This window comes from Entelurus aequoreus, linkage group LG23 (assembly GCF_033978785.1).
Source record: "Entelurus aequoreus isolate RoL-2023_Sb linkage group LG23, RoL_Eaeq_v1.1, whole genome shotgun sequence".
In the NCBI taxonomy this organism is placed as follows: domain Eukaryota; kingdom Metazoa; phylum Chordata; class Actinopteri; order Syngnathiformes; family Syngnathidae; genus Entelurus; species Entelurus aequoreus.
Window position 1 is genome coordinate 20,575,828 of NC_084753.1, and position 12,300 is coordinate 20,588,127.

At 43.6% G+C, this 12,300-nt stretch overlaps 2 protein-coding genes across 4 annotated transcripts in view; one reads left to right on the forward strand and one right to left on the reverse strand.

Annotated features, from left to right (window-relative positions):
- The window catches only part of si:dkey-174m14.3 (uncharacterized protein LOC563117 homolog), an 81,051-nt gene that overhangs the window by 26,545 nt on the left and 42,206 nt on the right, over positions 1–12,300 (forward strand). The window lies entirely within an intron of this gene.
- Positions 6,000–10,146, reverse strand: LOC133641184 (uncharacterized protein K02A2.6-like). Its single transcript, XM_062035118.1, has one exon. The coding sequence runs from the start codon at positions 9,984–9,986 to the stop codon at positions 6,000–6,002; it is 3,987 nt and encodes a 1,328-aa protein (XP_061891102.1). The 5' UTR covers positions 9,987–10,146.

Sequence of the window (12,300 nt, forward strand, 5' to 3'; positions counted from 1 at the left end):
CCCTCGCATATTCACAACATATGCTCTGGGTATAATAATAGATGATAAAATGAACTGGAAATCTAATGTAAAAGATAAACATAAAGTAGCAACAAACACGTCAATAAAGAATAAAGCAAAATATTTACTTTGACCAAAAATCACTCCATATTCTCTACTGCTCGCTAGTGTTACCATATCTGAGTTATTGTGCAGAAATATGGGGAAACAACTACAAATGTGCACTTCATTCACTAAAAGTGTTACAAAAAAGATCATAAAAATACATAATGTTGGATATAGAGAACATACAAACCTTTTATTTATTAAATCAGAAGTAATAAACTTCAATGACTTTGTGCATTTACAAACAGCTAAAATTATGTATAAAGGAAACTATAACCTGCTACCCAGGAATGTACAACAATTCTTCTCAACAAAAGAGGATAAATATAACCTTAGAGGAAAATCTAATTTAAAACGTTTGTATGCACGTACAACACTTAAAACCTTCAGCATATTCGTATGTGGAATTAAATTATGGAATGGATTACACAAGGAAATCCAACAAAACACCGATATGATTCAGTTTAAAAGCCTACTGAAATGAAATGTTTTTATTTAAACGGGAATAGCAGATCCATTCTATGTGTCATACTTGATCATTTCGCGATATTGCCATATTTTTGCTGAAAGGATTTAGTAGAGAACATCGACGATAAAGTTCGCAACTTTTGGTCGCTGATAAAAAAAGCCTTGCCTGTACCGGAAGTAGCATGACGTCACAGGTTGAAGGGCTCCTCACATTTCCCCATTGTTTACACCAGCAGCGAGAGCGATTCGGACCGAGAAAGCGACGATTACCCCAATAATTTGAGCAAGGATGAAAGATTCATGGATGAGGAACGTGAGAGTGAAGGACTAGAGTGCAGTGCAGGACGTATCTTTTTTCGCTCTGACCGTAACTTAGGTACAAGGGTTCATTGGATTCCACACTTTCTCCTTTTTCTATTGTGGATCACAGATTTGTATTTTAAACCACCTCGGATACTATATCCTCTTGAAAATGAGAGTCGAGAACGCGAAATGGACATTCACAGTTACTTTTATCTCCACGACAATACATCGGTGAAGCACTTTAGCTACGGAGCTAACGTGATAGCATCATGCTTAAAAATCAGATAGAAACAAAAGAAATAAGCCCCTGACTGGAAGGATAGATAGAATATCAACAATACTACTATCAGGAGACACCGGACCAAACACTGGACCTGTAACTACACGGTTAATGCTGTGCCGCCTGTCGAAGCCTAGCAATGCTGTTGCTAACGACGCCATTGAAGCTAACTTAGCTACAGGACCTCGTCAGAGCTATGATAAAAACATTAGCGCTCCACCTACGCCAGCCCTCATCTGCTCATCAACACCCGTGCTCACCTGCGTTCCAGCGATCGACGGCGCGACGAAGGACTTCACCCGATCATCGATGCGGTCGGCGGCTAGCGTCGGATAGCGCGTCTGCTATCCAAATCAAAGTCCTCCTGGTTGTGTTGCTGCAGCCAGCCGCTAATACACCGATCCCACCTACAGCTTTCTTCTTTGCAGTCTCCATTGTTCATTAAACAAATTGCAAATGATTCACCAACACAGATGTCCACAATACTCTGGAATTTTGCGATGAAAACAGAGCTGTTTGTATTGGGATACAATGTGTCCGAATACTTCCGTTTCAACCATCGGCGTCACGCGCAAACGTCATCATACATAGACGTTTTCAACCGGAAGTTTCGCGGGAAATTTAAAATTGCACTTTATAAGTTAACCCGGCCGTATTGGCATGTGTTGCAATGTTAAGATTTCATCATTGATATATAAACTATCAGACTGCGTGGTCGGTAGTAGTGGGTTTCAGTAGGCCTTTAAGAGACTGTTCAAACTACAAGTGTTCACAAAGTACTAAGAAGAACAATTATGATGAACATGTTGAAACTTGAAAAAAATAAATTATGATTATTTGTGTATTTATTATTTGTGTACTTATAGTATATTTATTTATTCACTGTTCTGTTACAAACAGAGAACAAGGAAATGGGATGAAATTGCTATGATTTGAAAAGGGGTAGGATTGAATAAGCGCCGCTTCTTCCTACTCCTTTTCGGACGTGCTGTAATGAAACAACTGGAAATATGTGATGCATTACATTGTAATTGTATGTACTGAACTGAACATATTAAATCACTTTCTGAAACAATATTCTAAATTGCTTATTCTAAATTGCTTATTAAAAATGCGTATTAGAGATGTTCTGTTGAAAAAAACAAAACAAATTGCTAGCATGCTAATAAACACAACTTCCTGTGTTCGCAGTATTGCTTTGAAGCTAGCCTGACTATGCTTTTGTTTGAATAATTCCTGATCAAGCATGCGTGAGTATAATATACTGTTACATTTGTTCGCTTTTTTTGGTCATATCTCTTTGTTTAATGACAACATTTTTTAAAAAAAACGCTAGTTCGCTTAGCGCCGAGACTAAATCTGCTGATTGTAGCTTCATATTATTTTTATAAAGAAGACACTGTTATTGATTTTATCTTGCTACTCTTGTCTAGAAACCATCAAGTTTTACACTTTTACGCCTCACATAGTTACACCCGGATTGGCCATTCTCCATTCCCTTTGCTCCGTTTTTATTTTGTTTGTGCAATTAAGTAGTCACATTTTTGCATTCACATTAGCTTATTCGTCTGTTATGCCCCGCTTTCATTACTTTTTTGTAAGGATGATGTGTGCATATGAATCATTAACATTGTCCCCTGCTGCTGGTAATGATGCTGGTGGTTGGTGTGAAACTATTCAAATCGATGATAGACAGGAAAATATTGTAATTTCAGAGGATTTCAATGGGCTGGTTGAGTCATGCATCTTGTGGGCTGTTGGTGCAGGTTGGCTGATTAGCGATGTGAAGGAAGGGGTGCATTGCGGAGTGATGGTCTTTGCCTTGTTTGCGTGCCTGTCTGTGATGAGTCAGCCCCTCAGGTCCTCCCCGCTGCGCTGCTGAGCTCTGAGCCACTGATGAGGGTTTTTCTGGGTAGCATGACCCTGTCTAATGTCTCCACTCCTCTTCAAACAATGACATTTATTCTATCGCCCTCCACGTCACACTATGGAGCTGCATGTTTTCCTTGAGGAAAGAGAAACCTTTTGTAGGAAAGTGCTTTGTACTGAATATTTACCAAGAAAATCCACATTATTGACAAAAAACTGGACTTACCACTGCAGATCCTGCATATATTTGTCCGCGCTTTTCACTCAGAACCCAGCAAAGCATGACGGCATGAAAGACATTAGATTATACGACATGGTTCCCACAGAACTGCAATGTATTTCATGTGGGTTGCTGGAGGTGTGGGATGTAATGACACGATTTCCCAATTTGCATAATTGGCCATGGCGCATGATGCAAAAAGTGAGTAAACATAAAAAGCAAAACAAATGTGTCGATATATATATTTTTTTTTAATGTCACAAGACGGAGCCACCTGTCAATCCTTTTAGATGGGAATTGATTTTACGATTTAAATTCTATTTTTGACGATTTGGTTCTTTATCGCAGTTTTTTTCAACCTTTTTTGAGCCAAGGCACATTTTTTTTCATTGAAAAAATGTGGCGGCACCACCAGCAGAAAACATTAAAAAATTAAACTCAGCAGCTGATATTGATAATAAAAAGTGGTTCTCGCAATTGTTGGATAAGAATTCAAACCATAACCAACCATGCATGACTATAGCTCTTGTCTAAAAGTACTGTCACATCACGCCGTGACTTATTTGGAGTTTTTTGGTGTCTTCCTGTGTGTAGTGTTTTAGTTCTTGTCTTGCGCTCCTATTTTGGTGGCTTTTCCTGTTTTGTTGGTATTTTCCTGTAGCAGTTTCATGTCTTCCTTGAGCGCTATTCCCCGCACCTGTTTTGTTTTAGCAATCAAGGCTATTTATGTTGTTGCTATCCTTCTTTGCGGGAACATTGTTGATTGTCATGTCATGTTCAGATGTACTTTGTGGACGCTGTTTGCTCCACACACTGTAAGTCTTTGCTGTCATCCAGCATTCTGTTTTTGTTTACTTTGTAGCTAGTTCAGTTTTAGTTTCGTTTTGCATGGCCTTCCCTAAGCTTCAATGCCTTTTCTTAGCGGCTTTGCCTTTTGTTTATTTTTGGTTTAAGCATTAGATACCTTTTTACCTGCACACTGTCGTCTGCATATTGTGAATACGACAAACCATGTTCCTGACATCTACAAAGCAATTAGCTACCTGCTGCCACCTACTGATATGGAAGAGTATTAACCGGTTACTCTGCCAAGCTCTAGTCAGCACCGACACTCAACAACGGCACATTTGCAGATTATAATTACTGGTTTTCAAAAAATATTTTTAACCCAAATAGGTGAAATTACATAATCTCCCACAAAACACCAGACTGTATCTCACGGCACACCAGTGGTTGAAAAACACTCCTTTATCGATTATCATTTGGGAAAAAAAAAGGACAACCGGTTGATTTGAATCAACGTTGGTTAGTTTAAAAGAAACATGAGGGTACAAACCCAACATTGAGGTATTAAAGGGGTCGTGTCCTGATTTTTTTTTCTACATTTAAAACACTTCCTTGTGGTCTACATAACATGTAATGGTGGTTCTTTGGCCCAAATTTTGCATGGATTATGTTTTTCTGACTGTCAAAAATGTGAATCTCTCACAAGTTTCTTGAATTGAACTTGTGGGCCACTAGTTGAATAGCCCAAACAATGAAAAAGAGAGGACCTAAAATGGAACCTTGAGGAACACCATTAGTTCTTAGTTCTATAAATCACATTACCAAAAAACATTTTAACGCCAAAAAGGAGAGTACTTAAAGGGGTCATATTATGATTATTTTTTTCTACATTTAAAACACTTCTTTGTGGTCTACATAACATGTAATGGTAGTTCTTTGGTCAAAATGTTGCATACCAACTTCAAGACGCTTTTTGACCGTCTCTTCAGGATGCGCCGTTTTGTGGGCGGTCGTTTTTACATACCTCCCCTTGACTGTGTCTTCTACCCATCAGCCATGTTGTAATTCTTAGCCCTCCCATATGGAGTCTACTGACAAATGAGTTTGAACTATACTCTACTTTGTATTAGAAATGACAACAGCGGAGGATGCATGTGCATGTACGAGCCAGTCTGCTCCACAACATGAGGATAGAGAAAAAGAAGGAGCTTTTTGACTACAACGTCGGACTACAAATGCGGACTCACACAAAGCTCTTCGGGTAAATTTCTACCATATATGGAGATATTCGCTGATGTCACCAATTCGGAAAACGGCTCGTTTGGAGGAAGTATAAAGAACGGCCAGATTGTTTTATAAATATCTACGCAATGCCTTCATTGTTTGATTTCAATTTTTCGGACTTCTGCAGATCCCAAATATAAATATATCTCCACTCTGCATTTGTGCACTCCAAACTCCAAATACTCTATTTCGCACAATTGGTAAGCTTGTATAAAACTGTGGTAACTTGTGCTCTTTTTCAAGGACCACTGGAAAAGGTTCTTAGCCGAAATACACTTTATTAAAGTACTGCAGAGTTACTATTAATACAGACACGGAGCCGACGTAACATTGCTGTCTATCGGAGGATCACGTACACCACCCAGAAGTCCTAGGGACATCACATAGTAAACAGCACATGCGAAAATCATCCATTCCTTATCCTACAGCGACACCAAGTGGGCACTTGGCTATATTGCCGTTGTTCTAATGAGTGCAACTTAATAATGCTTTCATGAATGTTCACATTATAACACTTCTCCCCCTTTAGATTCCAACATTCCCAAAAATATAAATGGACTTTGAGAAAACCCAAAACGGTGGTTATCATTAGCTGGCGTACACATAAACTTAAAGTACTGTCTCAGCAACTGTTTAGCAATATAAACCTGAAAACATGAAAACATGGCAGATTTAAACTTTCAGTCACACATTCAGTCTGTCTGGAGGTTTGCGAGTGCGATGCGACCTTCGCACTACCTCTGGTGACCCAGCAGACACCGCTGGTGTGGGTGACTTCGGTGGATCTGGTGTAGGGAGACTGGGAGAGGTCTGGATGTCAGTGTGAGAGTGTCCATCCTCTCCAGAGGAAACAGAAACCTCTGTCCTTGTCTCAGACTCTGGCGAACCCACCCCTACTGCTGTTGGTCCAGCCCCTGGAAACTCAGTGGAACTGTCTGTCTCTGAGCCTGTATCCTGCCGCAGGCGCACATGGTCCTGATGTCTGCGGAAGATACGTCCATCAGTCAGCTTAACAACGTAGGAAACTGGCCCACTCCTCTTGAGAATAATCCCAGGTAGCCACTGCTGGTTGTTGTTGCTGCTGAAGTTTCTCACATAGACACAGTCATCTGGTTTCAACTGTCTCTCACGTGCATGTTGATCATGTCTTTCTTTCTGTTTTTCCTGCTTTCCCTGCACTTTTGCCTTCATGTCCGGACGCAGCAGGTCCAGTCTTGACTTGGGCCGACGCCCCATCAGCATCTCTGCTGGCGTGCGCCCCGTTGTAGTCTGTGGCGTGAGGCGGTATTTAAACAGGAATCGTGAAAGCTGAGTGCTGAGTGAGTCACCTGTCATTCGCTTCAGGCCCTCCTTCACTGTCTGAACAGCCCGCTCCGCCAGTCCATTTGAGGCTGGGTGGAAAGGAGCTGTTCTTATGTGATGAATGCCGTTCTGTTGCATGAACTCACTGAACAACTCGCTGGTGAAAGTCGGACCATTATCAGTGACTAGTGTGTCAGGCAAGCCGTGTACTGCAAACACTTGCCTGAGTTTGTCGATGGTTGTGGGGGCTGTGATGTTGCTCATGATGTGGGCCTCAATCCATTTAGAATGCGCATCCACCATTAGGAGAAACATCTGCCCCTTAAAAGGGCCCGCAAAGTCCATATGTAGCCTAGACCAGGGACGGTCTGGCCACTCCCATGGGTGCAAAGGAGCAGGTGGAGGCATGTTCTGATTAATCTGACACTGCGTGCATCCTTTCACTTTGTCCTCCAGATCCTTATCCAGTCCTGGCCACCAGACATAGGATCTTGCGAGGCTTTTCATCCGCGATGCACCTGGATGAGTCTCATGTATTTCCTCCACAATCTGTGAACGGCCTGGGGGAGGTACAATGACCCTCGCACCCCAAAAGATGCAGCCATCTTGCAGACTCAGTTCAGTTTTACGTTTAGTATAAGGCCTCAACTCCTCTCCTTCTATCACACTGGGCCAGCCTTGTAAAAGGAAAGTTTTTACTTGGGACATGACTGGGTCCCTCTCTGTCCACTGTTTGATCCGGGATGCTTTCACAGGTGTCTCTTCCAGCTTTTCCAGTGAGAAAACAGTCTCTGGAGGCACATAAGTAACAGCAGGCGTGTCAGGTAAAGGCAGCCGACTCAGTGCATCGGCATTTGCGTTATCCTTACCTGCTCTGTACTCTATGGCGTACTGGTAGGCTGACAGTGTGAGCGCCCAACGTTGTATCCTGGCTGAGGCCAGCGGTGGGATACATTTGGTCTCACTGAACAGGCTCATCAGTGGCTTATGGTCTGTGTAGATCTTGAATGCGCGACCATAGAGATACTGATGAAAGCGCTTGACAGCGAACACGATGGCCAGACCTTCTTTGTCTAGCTGTGAGTATCCCTGCTCCGCTTTTGTCAGGGTACGTGAAGCAAAGCCAACCGGCTTCTCTGATCCGTCCTCCATTACATGCGAAAGAACTGCCCCGACTCCATAGGGCGAGGCGTCGCATGAAAGTGTTATCTGTTTATCCGGGTCATAGTGAACCAGGAGCGTTGCTGAATGGAGGAGCTCTTTCACTTCCTTGAAAGCTGCCTCCTGCTCCTCACACCACTGCCATTTCGTGTCATTGTGAAGCAACTTGTACAGTGGGGCCAAAACTTTTGAGAGGTCGGGCAGAAACTTGCCATAATAGTTCACCATGCCTAAAAACGATCTGAGTTCAGTGATGCATTTGGGGTTTGGAGCTTCCTTAATAGCTCTCACTTTGTCTTCCACTGGGCAGAGTCCCTGTGCTGTGATCCTGTGTCCCAGATAGGTCACACTTGGTGCTAGAAACACACATTTGCTGCGCTTTAATCGCAGCCCTGCTTCTGAGAGTCTCTTCAGCACCTCTTCCAAGTTAGCCAGATGCTCCACCTCCGTGGCCCCTGTGACCAAAATATCATCTAAGTACACTGCTACATGCGGAATCCCCTGCAGCAGAGTGTCCATTGTTCTTTGGAAAATGGCAGGACTGGATGCCACTCCAAACACCAGGCGATTGTATTTGAATAAACCTTTGTGTGTGTTGATCGTGACGTACTCTTTTGAATCCTCGTCGAGCAGTAGCTGTTGGTAGGCCTGGCTCATGTCCAGCTTTGTGAACAGCTTACCCCCTGCCAGGGTCGCAAACAGGTCGTCTATGCGTGGCAATGGATACTCCTCCAGCTTAGAGACCTGATTCACTGTGACTTTGTAGTCCCCGCATATCCGTGCAGTTTTGTCCTCCTTTAACACTGGAACAATGGGTGCTGCCCACCTTGAAAACTGGACGGGCTTGATGATGCCCAGCTTCTGTAATCGTTCCAGTTCCTCTTCAACTTTGCCTTTCATGGCATAGGGCACTGCTCTGGGCTTGAAAAACCTAGGTGTGGCTTCAGGGTCAACATGGAGCTTTACTGTCATGCCCTTAAGTGTTCCCAGCTCATCCTTGAACACATCACTGTATCGCTGCAGAGTGACCTCTGTTGTGCTTGCATATTTTATTTCATGCCAGTTGAGTCGGATTTTTCTAAGCACATCGCGGCCCAAAAGACTGGGCCCTCTGCCTTTAGCGATCACCAGCCTGCCTTTAGCTTTTTGACCCTCTGCTAAAATGTCCACATAAACCACTCCCAAATGAGGAATGGGCTGCCCTGTATAGGTCCTAAGTTTGAGCTTTGATGGGCGGATGGGAGGCTGGTTAAACCCCCACGTCCTCCTGTAAGTGTCTTCACTGATAACGGAGGCTGTAGCTCCTGAATCAATCTCAAACTTAATGTCCTGCCCTCCTACAGTGACTGTTGCATAGTAAGGCTCAGGTGGTTCTTCATCCGTTTCCACACCAAACATGTTAAAAGAACACACAGCCTCTTTATCTTCTTCATCTAGGTGATGTGTGGCTGCCTGAGCCTGCTGCATTTTTCCCAGCCCCGGCTTGCCCTTCCCCTTTGAGCTTCTGCACTTTTTGGCTAAATGTCCCTTTTTGTTACAAGCATGACAAACAACGTCTTTAAATTTACAGTCATTTGCATAGTGTCCCCCTCCACAACGAAAACACTCCACTTTTCTTTCATGCTTACCAGTCTCTCTCCTGACATGGTGCACTGCTGCTGTTTGTGCTCCTCCATGTCCTTTCTGGATATCCTTGGCATTATTAGCAGCCATCTCCATGCCTTGGGAGATTTCCAGAGCTTTCTTGAACGTCAGTGGTGGAGTTTCCCCCAGCAGGCGGCGTTGTGTGGCGTCATTATTAATGCCGCACACTAATCTGTCACGTAGCATATCATCTAACACTGCCCCGAAATCACAATGTTCTGACAGCTGCCGTAACTCGGCTACAAAGTTAGCCACAGACTGACCTTGCCTCCTGAAGTAGCTGTGAAACTTGAATCTTTGGACTATCACAGAAGGTTTTGGATTGTGGTGGTTTCCCACGAGCGTGACAAGATCATCATATGGGATCTCTCCCGGTTTCCGCGGTGTGGCCAAGTTCCTTATCAACTTATAAGTCTTTGCTCCACACGCACTCAGGAGAATAGAGCGCTTTTTATCCTCTTCTGTAATCCCATTAGCAGAGAAAAAGTGTCCCAACCTTTCTTCATACTCCGTCCAGTCCTCGTGTCCCTCCACAAATTCACCGACAGTCCCATATGTAGCCATCCTAGCTTGAGGCTCCCTCTCCACGCAGCTCTTCTGTAGCTCCGGGTGCCTTTTTTATTTCCTCTTCAAGCTGCTCCTCTGCAGCCGCCGACACACACTGCCGTCCTCCGTTCTGCTTCACTGCTGCGAACTGCGTCTCTCCTCTGTGTTTTTCCTCGGCGCCGTCGGTCACGCACGGCCGCCTAGCTTACCTAGCCACTTAGCTTAGCTTACAAAACAACAAACCGGAGACACACGAAAAAAACAAAAACCAGTTCACCTCGTCGCCAAAAATATGTGGTAACTTGTGCTCTTTTTCAAGGACCACTGGAAAAGGTTCTTAGCCGAAATACACTTTATTAAAGTACTGCAGAGTTACTATTAATACAGACACGGAGCCGACGTAACATTGCTGTCTATCGGAGGATCACGTACACCACCCAGAAGTCCTAGGGACATCACATAGTAAACAGCACATGCGAAAATCATCCATTCCTTATCCTACAGCGACACCAAGTGGGCACTTGGCTATATTGCCGTTGTTCTAATGAGTGCAACTTAATAATGCTTTCATGAATGTTCACATTATAACAAAAACGATCAAAACAACAAAACACCTCTCATCTGAAGAGGCACCAATGGTCTTTTCCTTCGGATTTAAAACTCGATCCACAGAGTTTACTGAATGAACTCCGAGACATTAAAAAAAGTCTTCTTTCCATGCGAAAATTCCTTCAAACTAAATATCTCCCACCAGTCTTTGCTTCGGACCCACATCCAGTAACTGCAAGACCTTGTGGGTAGAAGTGTGATGTTCGTGTCAACACATTTATCCACACTAAAAGGAAATAGTCGCCCCCCCACTGTACGGTAGGTATGACCAACAGTCACATTAGAGAGTGTGCATGGAGACTGGGATTTCACATGTTGGTGTGAAAATACAAAAAACTAACTATTTCAGATATCAGACTAATTTAGTGCATGGAAACGTGTAAGTGAGTGTAAGCACATTGGCAGATCCTTGCATTGACATTTTAAATTTGCTAGCAAACATAGAACAATGGAGTCCGAACTTGTGATTTACTTAACTGAGGCGTTCCTCGAGGCACTTCTTTAAGTCATGGTAAATGGGTTATACTTGTATAGCACTTTTCTACCTTCAAGGTACTCAAAGCGCTTTGACACTATTTCCACATTCACACACTGATGGCGGGAGCTGCCATGCAAGGCGTTAACCATGCAAGGGTGAAGTGTCTTGCTCAAGGACACAACGGACGTGACTAGGTGGGTAGAAGCTGAGGATCGAACCAGGAACCCTCAGATTGCTGGCACGGCCACTCTTTTCCAACCGCGCCATGCCGTGCCCAAGTCCTCTCCTTTGTGGCAGTTGCAATTTTTTTCATAGTGTGATTTAACTAACTAAGATGTAGCTTGTTTACTTCAGATGCAATCAGTAGGCATTTGTTCTAATTCTTTAGGCATACTAGTGGTGTTCCTCAAAGTTCCATTTTAGGACCTCTCTTTTTAATCTTTTGGACTATTCAACTGCTTGAATGACTCACAACTTCACAGTAGATTTTTCAAACACTTAAGTGCTGTCATAGGGATGATCTTTGACTAGCTTTTTTTTTTGCAGAATGTCCTTAAAAACACCAGAGTGCTCCTGTAACTCTGACAAAATGAATACACCAAAATCAAATGTCCACTGAAGAAGATGCTGGTTTTTCGAAATATACAAAATAGACTGAAAGTAAAGGAAGAAGTCTGGCACCCTGGCCGTGAGCTTTCTGGAAATCCATCCATCCATCCATTTTCTACCACTTGTCCCTTACGGGGGTGCAGGAGCCTATCTCAGCTGCATTCGGGCGGAAGGCGGGGTACACCCTGGACAAGTCGCCACCTCATCACAGGGCCAACACAGATAGACAGACAACATTCACACTCACATTCACACACTAGGGCCAATTTAGTGTTGCCAATCAACCTATCCCCAGGTGCATGTCTTTGGAGGTGGGAGGAAGCCGGAGTACCCGGAGGGAACCCACGCAGTCACAGGGAGAACATGCAAACTCCACACAGAAAGATCCCGAGCCCATTATCGAACCCAGGATCTTCGTATTGTGAGGCACACGTACTAACCCCTGGGCCACTGTGCTTTCTAGAAATGGTCCCCCAAAAATGTAGTTGAATATCGCTGCTCTGTGGTCTTTACAGACTGAACTGGATAAGTGGTATAGCTAAAAGGGTCAATTTTAGCTGCGGAAAACCACTTTGGCCAGCATTACCCCATAACCACTTTTTACTTTTCCCTCTCCCCCAACTTTCAATGAACATC